This window comes from Podarcis raffonei, chromosome 17 (assembly GCF_027172205.1).
Source record: "Podarcis raffonei isolate rPodRaf1 chromosome 17, rPodRaf1.pri, whole genome shotgun sequence".
In the NCBI taxonomy this organism is placed as follows: Eukaryota; Metazoa; Chordata; class Lepidosauria; order Squamata; family Lacertidae; genus Podarcis; species Podarcis raffonei.
In genome coordinates this window covers 36621013-36647353 of record NC_070618.1, presented here as the reverse complement: position 1 = coordinate 36647353, position 26341 = coordinate 36621013, and the positions used below count along the sequence as shown (strand labels likewise).

The window sequence follows — 26341 nt, the reverse complement described above, 5'->3', positions numbered from 1 at the left end:
ATGCTTTTTATCCATTAAATGGGTGTGTGTGGGAGAGAGAGCGAGAGAGAAGCAAGCAAGCATTCATGAGATAATGCTGAGGCTGTTTATCAAGACACTCCAGATCCAGTTTTCTGGACATAGTCACACTGAGATGCCCTTATTCCATCAACCAACCCCCCTACTGCCTTGGCTTACATTGTGCAGCTTGAAATAGAGACCGCAGGCATTGCATACGGGTTCTCCGTTCACGTTTCGGCGCCAGAGGGTGGTGGTCGTCGTCTGGCAGTTACTGCACTGGGTCCCGGCTCGCTTGCTGACAATCTGCATGGTTGAATATGATGAGGTTGTTACATACAGTGAGAAATGGAACCTGCAACAAACTGTTGCAGGGAGTCCAGCTACGCCACTTCATTCCCCTACCTACCCATTCCTGCCCACCTCTGTCAGTCAGATTTCCATGCACCCCGCCCCCACCAGAATGTACCTCTGCAAACCTCAATGTTGCCCTGAACATAAAAATATATTACCAGACGTTCTTTGGAACCTGCAACAAACTGTTGCAGGGAGTCCAGCTACGCCACTCCATTCCCCTACCTACCCATTCCTGCCCACCTGTCAGTCAGATTTCCATGCAACCCCCCCCCACCAGAATGTACCTCTGCAAACCTCAATGTTGCCCTGAACATAAAAATATATTACCAGACGTTTCTTTGGCCGGATGAGAGGCCTGTTCTGCCCGTTCATCTTGTGGTAGAGCCCACAGGCGTTACAGAGGTAGTGACCAGTGCCGTCCCTTCGCCACAGTGGCGTGGCTGTGGCTCCGCAATTCACGCACTCTCGCGCCTCTGAGGAAAGAGATGGGGACAAGCAGTCAGTGGGGAAGTGGCAGAATAGCTCAGAAGGGGGCGGGCATGAGGCCCTTCACTTTGAGGAGATACTACTAGCAGCATGTCTGATGCAGGACTGGGCTGGAGAAGGCCAGACAGAGAAAGCTCAAGAAAGATGCCAAGAACAATGATTTGTCAGAACCTGGGTAGAGGAATTCATTTACATAATGGGTAAAGGAAGCCAATCTTTGCATGTCCACTAAATGCTGCTAGAGCTTAATCTCCATTATGGATCCATCTTGGCCTATAAGCTCATCCTAGAACCTAAGAGGTCAGCTCCAGAATATGTTTTCAATGTCAGAGTCCAGATCTGGAACCTGTAAGGTCATAATTATTGTGCCACTAAGCATCTACAGAGTATAATGTGGGAAAGAAATACGTTCTACATTTAATGAGCAGAACTTTGCAGTTCAGAGGTGGCAGTTCATGACCAAGATTAAGCCACGGGGACTCTAGCATTTTATAGATTTGCCTGTGGATGTCGCTTCTCCTAAACACATTTTTTACGCTAACTATGTCTTGCAGTTGCCTCCGGTAAACAGCTTCATGGTTAGTCAGCTCTGACATCCAAGCAGCACAAAAAAAGTGCTGATCAGCTGGGCCGGCTAGAGCACACAAACTCTTTCAACATCACGGCCAAACTTCCCAATGGGAAATGTCATCTGAGTGATCCACACATTGTGCATTTAAATATTCACATTAGGACTGAAATCAAAAAGTATTTTGGTGCAAATTTTTAACTTTGGTACAAAGCTTTTAACAAATTTGAAAACGCACGATCTGCCTCTCCAGTCTGCACCATTTTACCAAGGTGTTTTTGTTTTACAGGCAGGCGAGCTTTTGAAAGAGGTCTGGAGTGGTGCATCCATTGTGTCATATCGTTCCCGCTTTGCTCCTCAGCCCATGTGATGGTCCCCAGCAAAAATCCTCACCAGTAGGAGAGAGCTGTGTTGCCCCCCGTAGTTTAGGGGAATACCCAGCTGTCAGGGGGCTCCCAGATGGCTGGAAGTATCCAAAGTCCTGCCCCATTGCGTAAGCTGCTCCAGTCGGGGTTCCCAAAGGCAGCAGTTCAGCATGCGTGGGGCTCATCCGCTCCGTCTTCAACATCTCCAGGTATCTGGGGCTCCCCTTGTCATCGGGGCTGAGGTCCTTGGGCGAGGGAGGCGCTTGGAGGGTCTGATATGAGGACGTAGCAGAGGTGTAGATTGGGAGTCCAGCGTGGGGCTTTCCAGAAGAACTGGAAGCCCAAGCTGCTGTGCTGTAAGGGTGCCCATCCATCCACTGCAAACCATTGAGGATGGGATACAACTGCCGCACTGTTGGAGAGGAAACAAAAGGAAAAATTAAGTAGGGTGTACAGGTGTTCAGGGCAGTGGGCCTACACTAGAGTTGGCCAAGCAGGCCCTGGTGAATCAAAATAAGGGGCTCCTTCATTCGGTATCCTGTTACCAGCAGTGGCCAGTTAGGTGCTTCCAAGAAGCCCGCAGTCAGGGTATAGGGACAGCCTTGCTCCTCTCACACACATGCACCAGTATTCAGAAGCATGCAGCCTCTTGTCCTGTTCTGGTCCCATGGAGGCCTCCCCCGGGCTAGAGGGCAGGTGGTGCAGCACCACGGAGAGCTCCCAGACTCTGTTCACACCATACATTTAAAGGACATGGGTTCCCCCACAAGAAGCCTGTGAGCTGTAGTTTGTTCAGGGTGCTGGGAATTGTGGGTGTAATTAGGCTAACCAGGCCTCTTCATTTGGTCCATGGCCACCTGTCACATGACATCCAGCACAGGTCAAGCCATGGTACCAAATTCAAAAGGATGAATCAGGCATGGCTTGATTTTTTTTTTCCAAATGCAAGCCATGGTTGTAAACGAAGAATTGGGAGTCAGTTCTTCCTTCCTTCCTTTACTTTTATTTCATAAAATTCCTTCCTTCCTTGACTGCAAGGAAAAACCTCAAAGCAGTTTCCTTTGCAGCTGCAAGTTTAAAATTGAACTACATGATGTAATATGACATCAAGTGATTGACTGGTGGGTGGACCTTTCAAAGGTGGGCCAGTTTAGGATACAGCCTTCTGGCCGGATCCACATTTCCACAGTGAGGACTGTGAATGCTCAATGGCCGTACAATGCCGAGATTGCAATCTTAGCCATGTCTACTCTGAAATAAGTCCCACTGAATAAAGTGAGGCTGGGTACCTTTGGGGGGGATATGGAAAACTGGAGTCAGGGGGAGTAATGGAACAGAGTATTTTGGAAAGGACCATGACCGTCTGTCAGGAACCCTGAATAGAAGCAACCCACAATGTTGATGTTGTTGTTTTTTAATTGAAGGTTCGAAATATACTTTAATATTTGCAATGTGAAAACACAATGGTATCACTGTAAGCCCATCAGCCAGAAATTCTGAGAATGAGGCAGCTACAGAGATGCACTAGCACATTACTTTTGCCTCCAGAGTAATAGTAAAAGCCCCTTTGTGTGCACAGAGGGCCTTTGTCAAATGCAGCATATCCATCTATGATTCAAAAGGGTAATTATAAGGGCTAATAGCTTGCAGGCAGAGGGAGGTGGGAGGGTCTTGGGATCAGCTGCTTAGCATGTTTAAAGGTATGTCCTCTTTCAATCACTGCATACCTACCTGGAGAGTGTCTGTAGGATTCAGACATACGAGAGAAGTAGGTGGGCATGGCCCCCGCATCAACCCCCTCTGAAGCAGGAAAGAATAGGTCTGCATCATCATTTGCTTGCAAATGGGGATGTTCAAAATACTGGGGAGCAGAATCTTCATTCCCCACAGTAGAATAATCCATTGTCCGTTCTTAATTGGAATCTTCCTCTCCAGATGATAAAACCTGCAATGAATTTATTTTTTTAAAGCATGGCACATGAGAAAAGGAGAGTCCAGATTCCTGACTGAGAAGTGAATGAGATCTAGTACATTGCTAGGGCCTAGTGATTAGAACCAGCATTCATGAGTTTTATCTTGGTTCGCCTTTACTTCCAGAACACTCTGCAGCAGAGGTCACCAATGTGTTGCCCTCTGGATGACTGAAGTTGTAAATAGGTGAATAAACCATATTTCCTAAAGCACGACAGTTTCCACCGTGTCTTCTACCTATTCTCCAAAGGTACACAGACCCTGTGTGTGTGTCTGTAATCCCATGTGCTCTTGCCACCACTTGGCAGAGAGAGAGCCAGGCACTGGGCTTTTGCAACACTATTTATCCAGTGATAAATATATTTATGTTCCCCTTCTTTTGGCAGCTGTTCTTGGTAGTAGATGTGGCAGCCAATTCCTGAGCATGCCAGTTCTTAGATACCTAGCAGCTCTATTGCTGGCAACCAAGCTACTTCAGACCAAGATCAGTTTGAAGTTTGCCCCGTATTGCATTTTGGACTTCGTGAGGTGACCTGAAAATCCCACTTCAAAGTCCATAGTGCAGCATCCAGACTGCACACAAAGGATGAGAGAGTATGAGTAATAATAATAGCAAATAAAATATAATATTAATGCTGCTTTGCTCACCTGCCCCCTTTCAACTAAAGCTGAGCCAAAATTTCTCAGAAGACATTTTTCTGAGAAAATTCCATCCCAGAAGAAAAAATGGCAGTTCTGCAGAAATGTTATCTGACTATCTCCACACACACAGGGAGAGTGGGAGAGGGAGAGAGAGAATCAACCACCATTTCCTCCCTCCCACAGTGTTCCAAAACGATGCCAGGCCTGGGGCATTATGGGGTGTGCAAAACGGTGGTCAGGCTACCTAAGGAGGTGCTCTTACTGCCGCTTGCAGAAGCAACGATAACAAACTGTGCTACTAGCACTTCTTTTTGGCCAGTTATGTATTGCCAAAAAGGAGGATCTGCATCACACAAAAAGAAGAATCAAAGAGAGCACCCAATTCACACAACATTGTAATATGCTAGTTCATATGTTCACACAAATGTAGAAATAATTACTGTAATAGAAATAGAATACATATCAACATTGTGGTGAAGACAACAGGTAGCTTTTGCTGCCTGCTCCGTCTGCTGACCAGGCGCTACTAACTGCTGATGGACCATGTCAAGGCCTCTGCTGTTCTCCCTTATCCTTAAATCAAACTTTGACTTCAAAGAGAGGATTGTCTTTTGTGAAGCACAACACATCCTGCAGTTACGCACAAGGGTTTCTATCCAACTAAGTTACACTCAGAGTTAGACTCATTGAAATGAATGGACCAAAGTTAGTCATGTCCATTATTTCCAATGGGTCTTTACAAAATAGGACCAACATTGGCTACAAACCAAGCATTTCTAACCAGCTCTAGGTTTCAGAGTCTAGAATCACATCTGTAAATGTGTGCCTCTTCGTGTTCAGTTCTCCACCTATCCTTAAGCCACATTGGAACTGAAAAATAAAAGGAAACCGGTGTGACTGCATAAGGAGCTTACAGATGAGCTGAGAATTAAGAAGGGGATGTATAAGAAATGGAAGAAAGGGAAATCGCAAAGGAGGAGTATACACAAGTAGCCAACAGTTGCATGGGGAAAGTCAGGCTGGCTAAAGCTCAGAATGAGCTCTGGCTTGCAAGAGAGGCAAAAAATAATAATAAAGATGTTTTCGGCTGTGTCACATGGAGGAGGGAGCATGCTTGTTTTCTCCTGCTCTTGAGGGTAGGACTCGAACCAGTGGCTTCAAGTTGCAAGAAAGGAGATTCCAAATAACATCAATAAGAACTTTCTGACAGTAAGAGCTGTTTGACAGTGGAACTGACTCTCTTGAGAGATGGTGCACTCTCCTTCCTTGAAGGTTTTTAAGCAGAGGTTGGATGGCCACCTGTCAGGGATGCTTTAGCTGAGATTCCTGCATTGCAGGGGGTTGGACTAGATGACCTTTGGGGGTCCCTTCCTACTCTAAGATTCTGTGATTATGCAGTGCCCAAAATGGGGTGGTGATAGAAAGTGGAATGATTTCAGAGTGTGAACGAGAGGAAAGTGTCAGTACAGTGGTACCTCGGGTTAAGTACTTAATTCGTTCTGGAGGTCCGTTCTTAACCTGAAACTGTTCTTAACCTGAAGCACCACTTTAGCTAATGGGGCCTCCTGCTGCCACCACAAGATTTCTGTTCTCATCCTGAGGTAAAGTTCTTAACCCGAGGTACTATTTCTGGGTTAGCAGAGTCTGTAACCTGAAGCCTCTGTAACCTGAAGCGTCTGTAAACTGAAGCATCTGTAACCCGAGGTACCACTGTATGCCTTTCAACCGATGTCAGCGACTGGGCTCAATAACTGGTTCTGCCCCGACTGGGCTAGGTGACTGGAGCACTTTCAGAGACCTTCCAGTCCTGGAAAACAGGCCTCAGTGCCCTGGACCCACAACTGTGCATTGTGAGCAGCAGACTCAGGTAAAGGTAAAGGTACCCCTGCTCGTACGGGCCAGTCTTGCCAGACTGGGGTTGTGCGCTCATCTCACTCTATAGGCCGGGAGCCAGCGCTGTCCACAGACACTTCCGGGTCACGTGGCCAGCGTGACAAGCTGCATCTGGCGAGCCAGAGCCGCACACGGAAACGCCGTTTACCTTCCCGCTGGTAAGCGGTCCCTATTTATCTACTTGCACCCAAAGGTGCTTTCGAACTGCTAGGTTGGCAGGCGCTGGGACCGAACGACGGGAGCGCACCCCACCGCGGGGATTCGAACCGCCGACCTTTCGATCGGCAAGTCCCAGGCGCTGAGGCTTTAACCCACAGCGCCACTCAGCAGAGTATAAATAACGCGGAAGCTAGCTGTGAAGCATAACTTCTTTTGTTTCTATCAGCTACTACAAACTAACGAACTACCGGCTTGCATGAGTGTTACAGCTCCCACTCAGCCATCTAGCCACTACATAGATAAGACTCTCTCCACACACAGAGTCAGGCAGTCAGGCAGGAGTGGAAGAGTAGAAGAGCAGTTTCTGCCCCCTCCTTTCTCAAAACATCAGATCAGGAGATTCTCGCAATGGGAAGGGGTGAAAATATCAACAGAAAGTGGGAAGGTGGGCCAACTGTGTCCACCTGAAAAGATGTGAGGTGGCATCCTACACCATCGTGAGCGCTGGGTGTAGAAATATCTGGGCCTCTACCAGATATTTGCAACTCTATCCAAAAGATGTTTGGAATGGATTGGTAGGGAGGTGGCAAAAGTCTTGGTTTTTGCAGCCCATCCTTTACCGCTCTGCAGTGTTAAAATGGGAACACACCATTTTGATCCCTACCATTAAAACAGCATGGCAAAGATACATTGTGGCACAGCAACAGATTCCCATGGGATAAACAAAAAGAATTGCGTGATAAATGTAGTGCAGGTTTGGCTTCCCGATCAGAAGGTTGGCGGTTCGAATCCCCACGACGGGGTGAGCTCCCGTTGTTCGGTCCCTGCTCCTGCCAACCTAGCAGTTCGAAAGCACAAAGTGCAAGTAGATAAATAGGTACCTTGACTTCCGGAGGCAGCGCCAATGGCAATGGCGGTCTCCTTCTAACTCGGAGGGAGAAGCTCCGCAGAAACTGGGTCTATCCGCTACGGCGCAGCGGAGACCCGTTAAAAAACCGCAGGCGGGGAAAGCCTGCGGCCGTGGGACTCGGCGGGTGCCAGAAGTGCCCCCCCCCCAAGTGGCAAAGGGACCCCGCGAGGGGCTCCGGAGCGGAAAGGGGTGGCGCGGCACTGAGAGTCAATCGCTACTTCTGTGGAGTGAAGCCGCGCAGCTGTTGCCGGAGAGCGCTGACCTTTTTCCTTTGAAAATTCGGCTTTTAACCTACAACCCGTGAGTAAGACTTTGTAAAAATCGGGAGATCAAAGGACTTGTTCCTTTGTTCAACGTAACGAACTTGAATTTGGCTCTGAAGCGGGAAGGCGTAAAAAGGAAGTCCGTCTTCCGGTTTTGTAAATAGATCTAAAGCAAAGACTGTTGGAACTAAGAACCGGGAAAATTGAGCTAAAAGGAGCAAATTTTAATGCCAGATACAAGAACTCCCTCTCAGATTGGGGGGGAGGAGAAGAAAATATTTTGATTGAAAGAAAAGGGAAAGGAAAAAAAGGACCACCGCTTAACCCCTGATGTTGGTCTGCCAGGACAGCAAAAAAGTGCTGCACCATTTATAGACATTGTAACTATATGGGATCAATCTGCAATTAAACTAAAAATATTGAAGGACCCCCTTTGCAATTGTTGCCTTTTATTGGAAAATTGGAAAGTTAAAAAAGGATACTATTGCCTTTTAAAACAAGTTGCACTGAAAAGAACATTGTTGCCAATGTGCTCCCCTAGAGGAGGCCTGTGATATAACTGGGGATTTTCCATTGCAGCTGGCTAGGAGACTTTCTCATAACAATAAGCTAAACCTGTGGGAGCGACCTTGAGCTCTAGAGACAAAGTAATGGATCAGCCTCAATCCCAGAAAAAAACCCAGGAAAAATCTACAAGGATAAAAACCAGGCAGCAGCAATGAAGACAATCAATAGTAGTCCCTTCTGCTTCAGAAAAAGAGGATACTGGACAGTCGGGAGCAAAAGGTCTAGGCCCTCAAGAGATACTAAATGCATCACTAGACAAAATATTTGGAGCTTTGGAAAAATTGTCAACTAAAATTGACTTAAACACTACAACTATAAGCTCTAATACACAGGCTATTGACCGGCTGCTGCAGGAACCTAAAGTGACAAGGAAAATTGCCGAGGAAGCGAAAGAGAAGGTGTTGGAGGTAGAGGAAAAGATACGGCCAATCAATAAGCAATTGGAGGACCACAAGGCACAACTGTCTCTAATTGAACTTAGAGATAAGCAGACCAATTTAAGAATCAGAGCGGTACCAGACGAGGAAGAGGGCAACCTGTGTGATTTTCTTACACAGGAATTTGAAGAATTTTGGGGCCTTGATTCAGATAAAGACTTCAAGATAGTGAGTGCCTTTAGAATTGGCAAAGGGGGAAGAAAAAACAGAGTAAGAGACTGTTTGATTTCACTCAGATCTAAAGAAGAGAGAGACAAAATACTGAGCCTCCACTACAAGAAATCATTGGAGATAGAAGATTCGAGAATTGAGATTTTTAAAGATATTCCAAAACACCTACTGGACCTTAGAGCTAACTACGGAGACCTAGTTCACCTGTTAAGAAGAAACAGTATTATTTTCAGGTGGGAGTTTCCCCAGGGTCTGTCTTTTAATTACAAAGGGGAAAAAGTGAAGATAAGATCAGAGGAGGAAAAAGTGAGATTTTTGAAAGATCACAAGGAAGATCTACAAAAAGAGGCAGAGGAAAAAGAGCCGAAGACATCAAGATCAGGAGTTTTGGACATAGGGAAGCAACCATTGGGACTAGAGAAAACAGAGAAAGTAATACCACCCACGGATCAAGAACAACTGTTGGGAGCAGTTGGAGGGACAACAGAATAACCACACAATGTCTCTGCAGGTATTAAGTTGGAACATTCGGGGTTTGAATTCCCCTGACAAGAGGAAAAGAATCTTTCACCTGTTGAAAAAAGAAAAATTGGACTTGATTTGCTTGCAAGAAACCCATGTGACTAGAATACACAGGAAAGTACTGATTAACAAAAGATTAGGCCAAGAATTCATCTTATCAGATAAAGTCTAAAGAGAGGAGTTCTGATCTATGCGAAAGAAAGTTTATCACCAAAATTTATCTTTAACGATGAACAAGGAAGATTTGTGGCAATTGAAATATAATTTCAAGGAGAGAGACTTTCGATAGTAGGTGTTTATGCACCAAATGAGGGGAAATCAGAATTTTTTAAGAAACTGCATGAGACGTTGTTGGACTTTATGGACTATAATATCATTATGCTTGGAGATATGAATGGTGTGGTATCGACAAATATGGACAAGTCAGAAAGACAAGTAATAACAAAAGATGGAAGACTACCGAAATCTTTTTTTGAAATGACAGACAATATGGACTTAATTGACACCTGGAGAACAAAGAACCCCCTAGGTAGAGAAGGGACTTTCTTTTCTGAAGCCAAAAAGACTTGGACAAGAATTGACCAAATCTGGATAACTAGAGGAATGGCTCCAAAGATTCGAAAGGTGGAAATCTGCCCAAAAACCTGCTCCGACCACAACCCCGTGAAAATGGAAATGAAACTAACATTGACTGGTTCCTTCAGATGGAGGATGAATGACACCTTGTTTAGAGACCCAGAAATCATCAGGAAGGCCCAAAAAATTGTGAAAGACTATTTTGAGATAAACTTGAAGACTTCAGTGGAAAAAAGGGTAATCTGGGACGCAAGTAAAGCTGTAATGAGAGGGTTTCTGATTCAGCAGAATGCAATAAAAAGAAGAACCCAAGATGAGAAAAAAGGGAGGATTCTGGAAAAAATAAGAGAAGGAGGAAAAAAACTCAGAGTTAAACCAAAGTCGCAAGAGATTTTGAGAGAAATTAAGTTTTATCAAGTACAATACATGAAAATGACAAATCAGGAAATAGAATGGAAAATCAAACAGATGAGACAAAAGACTTTTGAATCTGCTAATAAATGTGGAAAGCTGCTAGCATGGCAGTTGAAGAAAAGACATAAGTTAAATACTGTGACTAATCTTGAAGTGGAGGGAAAGAATATACAGAACCCACAGGAGATCAGAAATTGCTTCCAGAGATACTTCAAACAACTTTATACACAAGGGCCACAGATAGAGACTAAAATTGATCAATTTTTGAAAACCAATGGATTACAAAAAATTTCTCAAGAAAATAAACTACTTTTGAATTATAAAATATCGGAACAAGAGATCGAAGGTGCCATACAGAGTATGCAATTGGGAAAATCTCCAGGGCCTGATGGACTAACCTCCAAATACTATAGAACTTTGAAAGACTACTTGATTCAACCACTAAAGGAGGTTTGCAATGAAATTATGGAGGGGGAAAAGGCGCCAGAGTCGTGGAAAGAAGCTTATATCACACTTATACCTAAAACTGAGTCTGAGAAGACACAACTTAAGAACTATCGCCCCATATCCCTGCTTAATGTGGATTACAAAATCTTTGCAGATATTCTGGCTAAAAGACTGAAAAAAGTATTAGCAGAGATGATACATAAAGACCAGGCTGGCTTTCTCCCCGGTAGACACTTATCTGATAACATGAGGAATGTAATTAATATTGTGGAAAAGCTACAAGTGAATATCAATACAAAAGCAGTTTTGATATTTGTAGACGCGGAGAAAGCATTTGACAATATTTCTTGGAGTTTTATGAAGAAAAATCTTCAGGGGATGGGGGTTGGACAAAACTTTGAAAATGGTATAGGTGCGATTTATTCTGAACAAAAGGCTAAACTGATAGTTAACAACATGGTGACAGAAGAATTTAAAATTGAGAAAGGGACACGACAAGGCTGCCCAATTTCCCCATCGGTCCTGGAGGTTTTGTTAAATATGATTAGAAGGGACCAGCTGATTCATGGTATTCAGGTCGGAGCTAAACAATATAAACTTAAAGCTTTTGCAGATGATCTTGTACTGACACTACAGGAGCCAGTATATAGTACCAAGAGGGCTCTAGAATTAATCCAGGAGTTTGGTCAAGTGGCAGGTTTTAAATTGAATAAGTTAAAAACCAAGGTTTTGGAGAAAAATTTGACGCCGATTGAGAGAGAGAGGTTCCAGAAAGAGACAGACTTAATATTAGTAAAGAAGGTAAAATACCTGGGGGTGAATATGACTTCTAAGAATGCGAATTTATTTAAAGATAATTATGAGAAATGTTGGTCAGAAGTGAAGAAAGACTTAGAAATTTGGTCGAATCTGAAGCTTTCCTTGCTTGGTCGAATTGCCGTTGTCAAGATGAATGTATTGCCGAGAATGTTGTTTTTGTTTCAATCATTACAAATTATTGACAAGATGGATTGTTTCAAGAGGTGGCAAAGAGACATCTCTAGATTTGTCTGGCAGGGCAAAAAGCCCAGAATAAAATTTAAGATACTTACTGATGCTAAAGATAGAGGGGGGTTTACCCTGCCGGACCTTAAACTTTATTATGAATCAGCAGCTTTTTGCTGGTTGAAGGAATGGCTGCTTCTTGAGAACACTGACATCTTAGATCTTGAAGGTTATGACAATATATTCGGATGGCATGCATATTTGTGGTATGGCAAGGTTAAAGCACATAAGGCATTTAAAAACCATATTGTCAGGAAAGCACTGTTTAATGTTTGGACAAGATATAAAGACTTTCTGGAGAGTAAAACCCCAAGGTGGCTATCACCTATGGAAGCGAAAGCTATGAAAAAACTTAACATGGAGGCCAAATGGCCAAAATATTGGGAAATCTTAGAACAGGAAGGTGACAAGCTGAAATTGCAGAGTTATGAGAAGCTTAAAGGGAAGGTGCGAGACTGGTTACATTACTTTCAAATAAGAGAGGTCTATAACCTAGATAAAAAAATTGGTTTCCAGGTGGAAAAATCAAAATTAGAAACAGAATTGTTAGAACCCAATGCTAAGATATTATCAAGAATGTACAATTTGCTGTTGAAACGGAGTACTGAGGAAGAAACGATAAAATCTGCTATGATTAAATGGGCACAAGATATAGGACACAATATCATGTTTGCTGACTGGGAGCAGTTGTGGACCACTGGGATTAAATTTACGGCATGTAATGCCCTAAGAGAGAATATTATGAAAATGATGTACAGGTGGTACATGACCCCAGTCAAGCTTGCAAAAATCTACCATTTGCCCGATAATAAATGTTGGAAATGTAAAGAAACTGAAGGTACATTCTTTCACCTTTGGTGGACGTGCCCAAGGATTAAGGCTTTCTGGGAGATGATATATAATGAAATGAAAAATGTATTTAAATATACTTTCCTGAAGAAACCAGAGGCCTTTCTCCTGGGCATAGTTGGCCAATTGGTGTTAAAGAAGGATAGAACTTTCTTTATGTATGCTACAGCAGCAGCAAGAATACTTATCGCAAAGCATTGGAAGACACAAGATTTACCCACCCTGGAAGAATGGCAGATGCAAGTAATCGACTATATGGAAATGGCGGAAATGACTGGCAGAATCCGAGATCAGGGAGAAGAGTCGGTGGAAGAAGATTGGAAGAAATTTAAAATTTATTTACAGAAACACTATAAAATGTATGAATGACATTGAAATGAAATGAAGGGGTTCTAGTAACAAGGCATAATGTAAGACTGGATTGATAACAGATAAAAATCGGAAATTATAATATGGGAGGAAAAGTAATTAAGGATAAAGCAACAGGAGATGAATTTGCGGAATTAATTTTCAAAAAGGGATACAAAAAAGGGAGGCATGAGGAAGTCAGGAAAATAAGTTAATCAAAGAGAGGTTAAAAAAGAGGGATTTGTGTTTCTCTTCGTTGTGTGCTTAATTGTTTTTTCTGCTTTTTCTTTTTTTGTCAGGGTAAATGTTTGTATTTTTGTATTGTTTGACTTTGTATTGTTGTGCTTTATACTTTTCTTGTGTTTTTATTGTTTTGTGCTTGTTGTTTTTGGAATTTCTTTTTTGTCAAAACTTAATAAAATATTATTATATAAAAAAAAAGATAAATAGGTACCTCTCCAGCTGGAAGGTAAACGGCGTTTCGGTGCACTGCTCTGGTTCGCCAGAAGCGGCTTAGTCATGCTGGCCACATGACCCAGAAGCTGTACGCCAGCTCCATCGGCCAGTAAAGTGAGATGAGAGCCCCAACCCCAGAGTCGGCCACAACTGGACCTAATGGTCAGGAGTCCCTTTACCTTTACCTTTACCTTTAAGGCTGTTGGCAGTGGAGGCCAACCAGGGGCCTTGTGCTTAAATGGGAGTTGGATTTAATAGAAACCCAGGTGAGAGCAGTGCTTGCAGAGCCTTTCTGGATTTGCCTCCTTTGCCCAACGAGGGCAGAGAAGTCCAGGGCCTGTTGGAGGAACCCGTTGCCTTGTAACTCTGCAATTCACCCTCCTTCCTCTTATCTCTTTCTCTAACCAGTCTCTCTTTCTCAGAAGTGACATCTTTACTTTCCTCATCAATATCAGCTTCCAGATCTGATGAGGCTCCAGGAAAAAAAAGTGTGTGGGTTATTTGAGTTTGCTTGCAGTGTGTGTCCCATGTAATATATTGAGCGTGTCAAGCAAAGACTGGACAAGGACGGGAAAGACCCAGGTTCAAAACCCCAGGCAGCCACAAAGCTCATGTTTGTGGAGCAGCAGGGGCAGGACTCTCTTGGGCTTCCCAGAGCTAAAATTGTGAGGCTAAAATCGGGGAAGGCTGGGAAAAGAGAAGCAATGTTTGTCACCTGAGACTCCTTTGGGGGAAACACAGATGTCTGTATTGTGCTTGTATTTCTCTCTTAAAAGGGTCCTATTTCTCTCTTACACTCTGGCTAATTTCAGCTTCGGTAGTAGGGAATCAAATCAGAACGCCAATTTGGGGGCTGAACCAGAGCAAACAGCAACCCATGGATAACATGAATTGCCTTTTGTTGCACTTCAGCTTTAAAGAGCCGGTTTTCATGGGCAAAGCTTGCGGGCAAAAACAGGGCGCTTGGAAATGGAGCTTTCAAGTGTGGACTTGTGCCCAGATAGCACAGGGCAAAAGTTAAGTGTTGATAAGCCTTAAAGAAGAGGCAGTTGGCAGGCAGAGTCATCCCCTGGGCTGGTTGTAAGAAAGAAGAAGAAGAGGAGGAGTTTGGATTTGATATCCTGCTTTATCAGTACCTGAAGGAGTCTCAAGGTAGCTAAAATTCTCCTTTCCCTTCCTCCCCCACAACAAACACTCTGTGAGGTGAGTGGGGCTGAGAGACTTCAGAGAAGTGTGACTAGCCCAAGGTCACCCAGTAGCTGCATGTGGAGGAGCGGAGACGCGAACCCAGTTCACCAGATTACGAGACTACCGCTCTTAACCACTACACCGCACTGGCGGGTGATTGGAAAGACTAAGGGGATGGGGCAGTGCCCCATGTGCCCTAGTGGACCAGCCTCCACTGCCCCAAGGGAGCACCAGCTGCTTTCAAATCTGCTAGAAGAAGAACCGAGCAAGACCCCATCGCGTTAACCTGCCATTCACAAGCGCCCTTCCAGCGCAGCTTGCAGTTCCTTGCCTGCCAGGTTCTTTTGGGGCTTCCTGCAGAAAACTGCATCCTCAGCTACATCTTTCTAGGACCCTGTTCCTCTGCCCTGTGAATGGCAGTTGGATCCGGTGCCAGGCCTTATCGCCCGATCTTTGCAGTGTGTTCAGTCATGGGGTACCAAAGGAAGCCTTTTGAAATCAACCTTGTACACATGCCAGCTTCCTCTGAACGTGGGACTAGTGGCGCTGTTGTCCTCTGATTCATTTCCTCCCCCTTTGCACCTCTGGGGCCTTTAAAGGACCTCCTCGATTCTGTTCTGTGGGAGGGGAATGGGGGACCAGATTCTGAGTCATGGGCTGGGCTGCAGAATTCAGATACACATTTTTATATGTGGGTATTTGCTGTGCTTTTTTGCAGTGCTGTACCTGCTCTGCAGCCCCTGTCCTGGGCCAAGGGAGCTCAAGGTGGCTTACGAATCATTTTAAAGCGAGCAACAAAATGACAGCAAAGCAGTACAGTGAAAAACAAACTTCAAAACCAGATAAAAACAGTATAAATAGTACAACGAGAACGATCGGAAGACTCGTTTTGTCAGAAGTCTTTTTATTTAGGTGTTTATTTAAGTGTTAACAAGGAAGATTATGCTTTTCTATGTATGTAAATCTGCTTTTTCTTTTTTTCTCCTTTTGTATTTTCTTATTTTTTTTCTTTCTTAATTGCTTTTTTCTTTAATTTTCTTTTTGTAATATGAGCTTGTAAATTCTTTGTATATGTGTGTAATTTAAAGTAATAAAGATTATATTAAAAAACAACACCACAGAGATTGTTTCAATTCACACCTTTGCAGCATCTTCGGCAGCATGTCTTAACATCCATGTCTGTCTAAAAATCTGCATCTTCAAACAGCAGCAGCAGAGAGGGAGCCAGGGGTATTTTTAAGAACCCCAAATCCTGGGTCTTTTGCACCAGGCTTTGCAGACCCTTCCAACTCTACAAGTTTTTGATTCTCAGAAACCAAGAAGTCTTCAATTTGTTATAGCTTCCCATTTCACCTGAATCAGGAAACTATAATTAGCAGCTTCAAAACAGGCCAAGAGATTAAGCCAGTTTAAAACCACGATTTAATACTTTGGCTTGTTCTGAAGCTGTTAACCATGGTTTCCTGGTTAAATCAGGTTTGCCAAATTGTTACTCTCCAGATACAGCTGGACTACAGTTCCATTGACCATGCTGCCTGGGACTGCTGGGAGTCCAATAACATCCAGAGAACATCACATTGGCAACTCCTGTGATGGTTAACGAAAAGATTTAATGTTGTTTTTTGCTTGCTTGTACAAAGAGAGGAATGGAAGGAGCTCTGTGTGTGGCTGAAAGGCTCGCTTATATCTCAGCTTTCAAAGGCAAGATATGATCAGCCAAACATGGTCAATGTCTCCGTATTGTATTTGGGAAGTCTGAAACTGCCTATAGCCAGTCAGTGAGTTCATGGCTGGGGCTACTTTTGAATGCAAGACTTTGCCGCTCACATTCCTATACCATATATGCACAAACACATGTAACCCCCCCCCCCTCAATTGCCCCTTCTGAAAGCCGGGGCAGGGGCTTGAGGCTGAAGGGTCCTCACGTGTGCTGGATCCTCAGGAGCAGACACCAGCTGAATCTGCTTTGGCTCCGGAGGTGATTGAGGACCCATTGCCTGCAGGTGCTCCTCTCCCAGCCCTGTCAGGGGAAGGTGAGGTTGCCTCCGGGTCTGGTAACCCTCCAGCCTCTCCTGAGCTGCAGAGGCTCAGGGCAGAGAGGCAGAGGGAACTAAGCTCTCTCAGGAGGAGTGCTTGCCTTAAGGCCAGGGGAGGCGAGTCACCTGTGGGCCGGGACCGCCCCAGGCCTCAGAGGAGATAAAGGCCAATAAAGGCCAGTCCGCCCAGTCCCAGGTTGTGGGAGCAACATCATTGGAAACCTGTTGCTGCCAGCACCCTGACCTGCTCTTCTGGAGTTCCTGACCACGCCTGGCTCCTTGCCTTGGACCCCCGTTCACCCTTGACAGACAGCCTCCAGACCCTCGACCCAGGACTGGACTCAGACCACACTGCACGGTAACACACCCCCCCCCCCCCCGGGACCAGCACAATCATCTCGTGGAGCTTAGGTGAGCTTTCTATCTTGTTGAGCAGAGTCATTTTCAGCTGATGAGATCAAAGACCTGATGAAGGCGATGCACAAGGGGCATCTCTGCTCTTGGCAATTCTCCTGCAGCTGGCGCAATGGGAAAAGCATGTCTACTGTAGACCTCTGAGCTCTAAAACTGCATTGTGACTCAGGATAGACCCTGTCAGCGAGTGACTTCAATCTGTTGAGAACTACAAGGGCAAAGGCGCACAGTACTGAGCAGGGAGATTCCACCGTAGCTGTAACAGCCATGGTGGTCCCCTTTGTTATTCTAGAGGGTCACAGTGCTGGAGTCACACATGCCTTGTGATACTGCTTGAAATGTATGGTGCAGATGGGGCCCTAGAATCCATCATGACTCCCCAAAATGTGCAACAGGCCTTCACAACTTGTCACCCAGTAGCAGAATGCAATCTGCACCAACCATGTGTGATGATGGCCTTCCAGGGGCTTGGTAAATCTGGTTTTCCTGCCTCCCACCTTGGCTGTCAAAAGCCCAGGTCAGTGTCAAGCTGATGGCAGGCCACAGCTGCTGTGCTGTCTTCAGCTTAACAAATCACAAGTCCAAAGGGTCTGAAATATACGCGGCAGCTAAAAAAGCCAATGCAATTCTGGGCTGCATCAATAGGAGTATAGCATCTAGATCAAGGGAAGTAATAGTGCCACTGTATTCTGCTCTGGTCAGACCTCACCTGGAGTAGTGTGTCCAGTTCTGGGCACCACAGTTCAAGAAGGACACTGACAAACTGGAACGTGTCCAGAGGAGGGCAACCAAAATGGTCAAAGGCCTGGAAACGATGCCTTATGAAGAACGGCTAAGGGAGCTGGGCATGTTTAGCCTGGAGAAGAGGAGGTTAAGGGGTGATATGATAGCCATGTTCAAATATATAAAAGGATGTCATATAGAGGAGGGAGAAAGGTTGTTTTCTGCTGCTCCAGAGAAGCGGACACGGAGCAATGGATCCAAACTGCAGGAAAGAAGATTCCACCTAAACATTAGGAAGAACTTCCTGACAGTAAGAGCTGTTCGACAGTGGAATTTGCTGCCAAGGAGTGTGGTGGAGTCTCCTTCTTTGGAGGTCTTTAAGCAGAGGCTTGACAACCATATGTCAGGAGTGCTCTGATGGTGTTTCCTGCTTGGCAGGGGGTTGGACTCGATGGCCCTTGTGGTCTATTCCAACTCTATGATTCTATGATTCTATACACACCAGTCGTTTATGTGATTCTTACTGGGGAAGGGCCACAGGTCAGTGGTAGAGCATCTCCTTTGCATACAGAAGGTCTCAGGTTCCATCCTTAGCCTCACCTGCTAGGGCTGGAATTGTTCCTTGTCTGAAACCCTGGCCAGTCAGGGGAGACAGTACTAGCTGGTCCAGTGATCTGAGTATAAGGCAACTTCCTATGTTACTATTTACCAGGGATAATGACTAATATCTGCTATCTGTACCAAGTAAATTGCTTTCCCTAATTTTGCATTTCAGGAAATTTGTCAGTGCAAGCAGCTAGAATCATTCATCAGGGTTCAGCTCCCTGACTGGGATCTCCAGCAATTAAATCTCTGACTGGAGGTGGACAACACACCTTGCCTCTCGTGCACCTTCATATGTGTATAAACATGAACATGAAGACACCATGCAGGGAATATCATTTCATACACTGCAACTGCTGCTCTTGATAACATATTGTAGAAGAAGCATGTTCCCCCCCCCCCCGGACATCTCTAATCAAAGGGACAAAATTCTGAATTTAAATAGTATAGAAGGTCCTGAAGTCAATAAAGAACATGCTGTGTTGGATTTTCAACCAGTGGAGGGCAGACAATGGCAGGGTAAATAAATGCAGGATCTATAGCAGGTCAATGAGAGACTTCAACCATGTGTGCAGTGGTACCTCGGGTTAAGAACTTAATTCGTTCCAGAGGTCCGTTCTTAACCTGAAGCTGTTCTTAACCTGAAGCACCACTTTAGCTAATGGGGCCTCCCGCTGCTGCTGCGCCGCTAGAGCACAATTTCTGTTCTCATCCTGAAGCAAAGTTCTTAACCCGAGGTACTATTTCTGGGTTAGCGGAGTCTGTAACCTGAAGCGTATGTAACCCGAGGTACCACTGTAATAATCTGTGGGGGGTGAAGAGCTCAAATAGTGAACCTTCTTTTGAAAATAGGGATGTTAAAATAGAGCCTGTGCTGTATTTATCTGTGAAAATGTGAAATATGCCATACAGCACAGCCTCAAACAACTTATGTCCTAGGCTTTATATGACTGTGTGTGTGTGTGTGTGTGTGTGTGTGTGTGTGTGTCCCCATGCGCACGCACAAACACACAAATACATATATAGTGGTACCTCAGGTTACAGACGCTTCAGGTTACAGACTCCACTAACCCAGAAATAGTACCTCAGGTTAAGAACTTTGCTTCAGGATGAGAACAGAAATCGCAGCACGGCGGCAGCGGGAGTCCCCAATAGCTAAAGTGGTACCTCAGGTTAAGAACAGTTTCAGGTTAAGAACGGACCTCCAGAACGACTTAAGTTCTTAACCCGAGGTACCACTGTAAACATCAAAGCAACACTGCCACAAACATCTATGCCACACACATCAAAGGCATCACCTTATCTCTGGGCTACACCAGTCCTTATCAGCAGGAATGAAATTTCCTTTTGAATATTTTCATTTCAACCAAAATTACAGTTGTGCCCATAGCCATTTAGTAATTCCACTCTGCACACTGTTACCGAGCTGGGCACGGGGCCCCCAGAGATGCTTCCAGAACCTTATCACCGGCTTCACCGGCTTCAGATAATTATCTGTGGGGTATTTGTTATCGGGGCACTATTGAATCACAGGCAGCAGTTTTAATCCAGCCTGAAACCGTTCAGAGGCTGCTCCCACAGAGAGACCAGCTTGCATTTCAGCCTAAAACTTCCCCCGTCAGAAACTTCACAAGAACATGGGACCTTCCAAAGAACCCAGGTGTCCGAGAGCCTAGGCAGAAGGTAAACCAGGAGGGCTTCCTGGCTTTGCTCTTTCTAGTCCTTCCTCTCAGGCCCTCTGCTCCTTCCCCAACTTCATAGATCCCAAATGGAAAAGTGGGACTGAGAAGTCTTTAAGAAGTCAGGAGACAAGAATGGAAAACCCAAGCCACTCCCATTTCTTGAACTCCATTTTCCTGCCACCGTTCCATTTGGATCCTTAGCAGGACAAAAAATTAGAGGCAAATGCATTAGTCTCTGGGATCAGATGTTAATGGGAAGGTGGTTATATGGAGAGCAAAAGAAATTAACATGTGTCCCGTGCTTTCACTATATTCCATTCCTGTTTACCTGTCCTCCCTGCCTCTCTGTTTATCCACCCACCCATCCATCCATCCATCCATTCATCCATTTTCTTTCTACCTGTTGAGTTTCCCAGTACAAGGTCATTCTACTGTCCTTTCCTCATGCAGGGGTTTTTCACCCACTCTTTTTCTGTAGCCACCAGTTTCATGTGGGTTGATCCTTAGTTTTGAATCATTCTGTACAGTTATGTCCATCTCTAAAGCTTAAGTGTGTGTGTGTATGGCAATATTTCCATATTTGGTGCAGTGCAGGAACAAGACTGTGAGCTGGGAAGTCCCCAGTTCAGAATGCACACCACACATACAAAGAGTTCTCAGAACTGCAGTTTACCCCTCAGAGAACTACAGTTCCCAGGATTCTTTGGGGTTGCTTTAAATGCACGGTGTATATGCAGCCATGGCGTCCTTAAGCATGCTACACTCTCTCAGTCTCAGTTTCCCCACCACCGTCTGCAACGTGGGGATAATATTACTGGCCTACCTTATAGGGTTAGTCTAAGGATGACTGAGATAATGCACGTGAAGCAGTTTGGGTGCTCTGATGTGCAACATTAATGCTAAAAGCACAAGAGTCTTGTGGCACTTTAAAGACTTAACAGATATATTGTAGAGATGATCCTAGTTCCAATGAAATAAATAAATTAATATTAAATGTTATGAATTGTCTTTCCCAATCATGACTCTCAGGGTGGAATCCTCAGAACATTGTCTTGCACGAGGAGGAGTTCAATTGCAACCAACAGGATTTCCTTACAAGTCCGTTGGTTTCGAATAGAGATGTGACTCCCATTTTACAGATGAGAAAGTGAGTCACTGCTTGCGTTTGAGGTAGGATTTTTCGAACCCAGTCCCCCCACGTCGAAGGACCAACTTCCTTCCACCACACTGACCGGCTTCCTTCTCACGTATAATTCTTGGGGCATTTTTGCCATGGGAGGCTTAAGAACAGCCCAATTCTGGGTATATTTCTGTGGAAGTAAAACCTAATGCATCAAATGGGACTTCCTCCCAAGTTGTGGCACATAGGACTGCAGCTGCTGGACTCTTTGCTTAAAATGCTTTCTAAAGTGAATGCAAAAACTCCATTGTTATTTGCTTGCCTGAAGCACATCATCATCAGGACAAAAGAGGATCAAATGTCCCCTTGTGGAAAAGCATGTCTATCTGTGAAGAAACTGGTTGATGTGTTTGTCTGAAACTCCCATGGCATTGGTCTGGAACTCTGGGTGGCATGTTTTGCCTCTAGTGCACAATGCTTTTCTAGTGCCCTGTCCCTGTCCTCTCCCCATGCTACTTATTACAGTGGTACCTCGGGTTACAGATGCTTCAGGTTACAGACTCCGCTAACCCAGAAATAATACCTCGGGTTAAGAACTTTGCTTCAGGATGAGAACAGAAATTGTGCTACGGTGGCGCGGCAGCAGCGGGAGGCCCCACTAGCTAAAGTGCTTCAGGTTAAGAACAGTTTCAGGTTAAGAACGGACCTCCGGAACGAATTAAGTACTTAACCTGAGGTACCACTGTATTATTATTATTATTATTATTATTATTATTATTATTATTATTTATTAAAATTACTAAATTGTCCTTCACCCAAATATCACGGGGTAGTTTACAATATTAAAATAACAAAAAAAAATTACATACCATAATAACAAGCAATAACAATAATGCCCCACGGTTATTGTTATTTAATAATTTTATGTACACTTAAGAATAGTCCTGCGCTCTTCCCTTCCTTGCACAACACTGATCCTTTCAGCGTCTTTACACAAACAGCAACCTCCACATTTGCCTTTTCTGCCATGTCCAGGCAATTCACTCTCCCCCTTCCCCATTGTGTTCTTGCAGGCACCTTTCTGACCTCGGCAGGTTCTGCCAGCCTTTGTGTTTCTCACTTGCAACACGTCTGCCTTGCCATTTCTCAGCCATCCCAGTGTGTTTCTCTCATGGCTTTCATGCTCATTTTTCTGCTCCTGTGCTCCTAATTCACTTCATTCTCTGCCTTTTTTTTTAAATGAAATTTGGGAGTTTGTATTTGCACTACTAGAAGTCGGTGCGAGGAACTGTAGATCTGCTCTGGGTTTTCGGTGCAGTTATTTTAACTTCCCAGCACAACTGTAAATAATAGAACTCAAAACCTATCACATTTTGCCCGAGCCTATGCCTGTTTGAGTCAGAAACATGTCCTCTGCGATCTAGTGAGACCTAGGCACCAATAAGTACATGTTTATAGGATTGTGGCCTTAACTCTTTCCCAAAGGATCTACAAGGATTATTTTCTTGAATTCACTCTCCATGTTCAAAGCCCTGAGCCACCATCGAATCAGACTTAGAAATTGACAAAGATTGGAGGTTGGCACATCTATTAATCTGTTTACTCCCTCGTCTCAGTTATCACAATCTGTTAGGATACCACTACTCCTTTTTAATCTGTGGAGTGATAATCACATCTAGATGCAACTTTAAAAAATCAAGTCAACATTCCTAACAATTTATACCTCAATCCGTTGTGTGATTGCTTTGCGTCTAGCGTTCTCGAACTCACTGCACTTTGGCCATGCACTTCCAGTTCCAACACCCTTTTCATTTGAAGAGGGGAAAGTTTGCCTTGTCTCTAGCCGACCCATGCTTGGAAATGCTCATTGTGCCAAGGCAGCCAACATCGGGGCTTAGCCTTTGAAGCTCTTTTCAGTCCCAAAGCTCAGACATAGACCATGCAAAATAATAACAATGATGAGGGTGCCTCTACCCATGTGCAGAGTGCACTTCTCTCAGCCCCAACAATACAGTAGCAGTGAAGGGCATCCAAAGCAGAGGATAAATTTTTGAGGCCAAACACGTCTCATCTTCAGCACTTTGCCCTATCCACCCGTGTTGCAATCCTGCTTTTCTGTCTACCCCATTCCTCTATCCATATCCATTACTATTCTTAACAATTCCTCGCCTTTGTCCATTACTCAAAGAGAAATCAACAACTGTCCTTCAAACAACTGGATTTTGGGCATGCATTGAATCAAACTGACCTGGTGCAGAGCACAAACCTTGGCAAATTTTTGAACGCGTCTTGGTCCACGGAGCCTAGAAAACGTGGGGAAGGGCTGGGTTGACACTGGAGAAAGTGTCGCCACTTCAGCCGCTTGATCTGCCTCAACCAAGTCCTCCTACGATGTCCCAGGCTGTACTGGTGGGACAGAGAGAGAGAGAGACTGAAAGCAACAGGGAGGGGACCGATGACCAAAAAAGAAAGTCTGCAGCAACCACCCAAGTGATGTCTCCGCCTCCTCCAAAGGCGACCGGCAAGGAGGATGAAGAAGAGGGAGAGGGAATTGGAGAAATACATAAAAACCCGTATGCAGACCAAATAAAACCAACACCCTTCATTTGGAAACTATTCAAGGGATATGTTCAAGTGTGTGGAGTGGGAGAATTAGAGGGCCAAAAGTTCTGGAGATTGTATCAAGGGTTGGAGGGGGAGCTGTATTTAGTGGGTTGGTGACAAGCCTGGAAGCCCAAACTCCTAGATCTCATCCCAATCTATGGGGTGAATTTGGGGCCTGGGCTTGTGCAGGGAGAAAAGAGAATGTGAGACGGTAGGAAGTCAGCAATGTAAGTTCCTGTATCTTTTATGTTCTTATCTCTTGCTATTTGGATCCACCAGCACAAGATATCTTTTGCTCAGCCTTCCGTGGAGGGAGATATGTGGCTGAGCATTTTCCCCCCACCCCACCCTGAGAGAAGCAGACATCTTGTTACAGCTTTTCACATGGATGGAGAAATCATTGAAGGTTGTGTGGAGAGGGGGGCGGAGAATCCTGACCACTGCTTGCCCACCTACTTGCCCGTCTCCCTGTTGTGTTTCTATATGGATCCTCAAAAGAGTAGCCAAGCATTTTGGACTATTGTAATGGGCTCTACATGGGGCTACCTTTGAAGGTGACTCGGAAACTGCAATTAATCCAGAATGTGGCAGCTAGACTGGTAACTGGGAGTGGCCGCTGGGACCACATAACACCGGTCCTGAAAGATCTTCATTGGCTCCCAGTACATTTCCAAGCACAATTCAAAGTCTTGGTGCTGACCTTTAAAGCCCTAAACGGCCTCGGACCTGTATACCTGAAGGAGCGTCTCTATCCCCATCATCCAGCCTGGACACTGAGGTCCACCGCTGAGGGCCTTCTGGCGGTTCCCTCATGGCGAGAAGTGAGGTTACAGGGAACCAGGAAGAGGGTCTTCTCGGTAGTGGCGCCTACCTTGTGGAACGCCCTCCACAAAGTAGATATCAAGGCAATAAACAACTGTTTTACTTTTAAAAGACAACTGAAGGCGGCCCTGTTTAGGGAAGTTTTTAATGTCTGATGCTGTATTGTTTTTAATATTCATTGGAAACTGCCCAGAGTGGCTGGGGAAACCCAGCCAGATGGGCGGGGTATAAATAAATTATTATTATTATTATTAGGATGAAAGTAAAGGCATGTGTCTGACACACGTTTATAGCAAGTTTGCAGAGCACATGTTTTGCAGGACAAAGGTTCAATCTTTTGCATCGCCAGGTAGGGCTGGAAATGTCTCCTGTCTGGAAACCTGGAGAACTCTGAAACACTAGTCAGTGTACCATATTGACAGAAATGACCTCGGATGGACCTGTGGCCTGACTCTGTATGGCAGCTTCATATGTGAAATTATACAGCAGGATGCCTGACCTGAGAACAAGTTGGCAGAACCATTGCTGACTGTTTTCACTTCCCAAATAATGCCACACCTTCCAGCTTTCTCTCTTTTTCTGACAACTGCCCCTGGTAAGCCATTGCTCCTATTCTATTTGTCTTTGGGGAACCCAGTTGGATGGGCAGGGTACAAATAAAATATTTATTATTTATCTTCATCATCATCATCAGTGTCTTTTACAAGTTACCATATTTTTTGCTCTATAAGACTCACTTTTTCCCTCCTAAAAAGCAAGGGGAAATGTGTGTGCGTCTTATGGAGTGAATACAGGCTGTGCAGCTATTCCAGAAGCCAGAACAGCAAGAGGGATCGCTGCTTTCGCTGCACAGCGATCCCTCTTGTTGTTTTGGCTTCTGAGATTCAGAATATTTTTTTTCTTGTTTTCCTCCTCCAAAAACTAGGTGCTTCTTATGGTCTGGTGCGTCTAATAGAGCGAAAAATACAGTAGTTGCTAGCATTGTCGTTCTGTCAGGTCCAAGCTCCTCCCAGCTCTCTGGGGGTTAAAATTGCACAAGATGTGTAAGCATGCAGGCACAAGTCTGTAAATATAACCCACATGAAGAGAAAACACAAGTACAGGGTTTTCCTTCTATCTGCCATCCCTTCGCCACCTGTCTGCCCCTGACCCCACCTAGTCAGAGCTGCCAGTCAATGACTGTAAATAGTGTTAGATATTGTTTAAGCTGGAGCTGTTTGATAAGCCTGGCCAGATTCGTGGCAAAGGAAATAGTCAGTTTATTAACATTATTCAGGAGCCAATGTTGAGCAGGCTATGATTGCCAAGTAAAGGAGTCACTAGCCTTTGTTTTTCTTTCCTCCTTTCCCCCTGCGATAATGTTTTTCTCCTTCTTTTCACAAAATCTCTAAAAACTTGCAGTTCTCTTTGATGGAGGCCACATTTCCTGCACACTGAAATACTGGGCTTCTTTGCCACTGCAGGAGTTGGAATGCGAAAGAGTACATGTGTCTAGGCTAATGATGTTGCCTGATTACGTTGGGGAAATCACAAGAGACCCTCTTTTTCTGTCTCTTCTTCTTTTTTATATAAATATTTTTATTGGCAATTTCAACATAACAAATTATCAAACCATATAATTGTATACATTATATTTCCCTTTCCCCCCCACCCCCTTCAATCCCTCCCTCCCCCCCACCAGAGACTTCCCTCAGCTCCTCTCTCTGA

The 26341-nt window shown here is 44.7% G+C and overlaps 1 protein-coding gene across 4 annotated transcripts in view; it reads right to left on the bottom strand.

Moving 5' to 3' along the window:
- GATA1 (GATA binding protein 1) overlaps nucleotides 1-24003 on the bottom strand; it is a 30856-nt gene extending 6853 nt beyond the window's left edge. The window contains exons 1-5 of one of the 4 annotated variants that reach the window (XM_053372189.1): nucleotides 23457-24003; nucleotides 3505-3718; nucleotides 1802-2185; nucleotides 682-827; nucleotides 178-303 (exon numbers count right to left, since the gene is read on the bottom strand). In XM_053372189.1, coding sequence (XP_053228164.1) covers nucleotides 178-303; nucleotides 682-827; nucleotides 1802-2185; nucleotides 3505-3676 — 828 coding nt within the window. In that variant the 5' untranslated portion in view covers nucleotides 3677-3718; nucleotides 23457-24003. The remainder of the gene's footprint in view (nucleotides 1-177; nucleotides 304-681; nucleotides 828-1801; nucleotides 2186-3504; nucleotides 3719-23456) is intronic. The other 3 variants (XM_053372192.1, XM_053372190.1, XM_053372193.1) reach the window with 3 other exon arrangements.
- Nucleotides 24004-26341: the final 2338 nt, after the last annotated feature.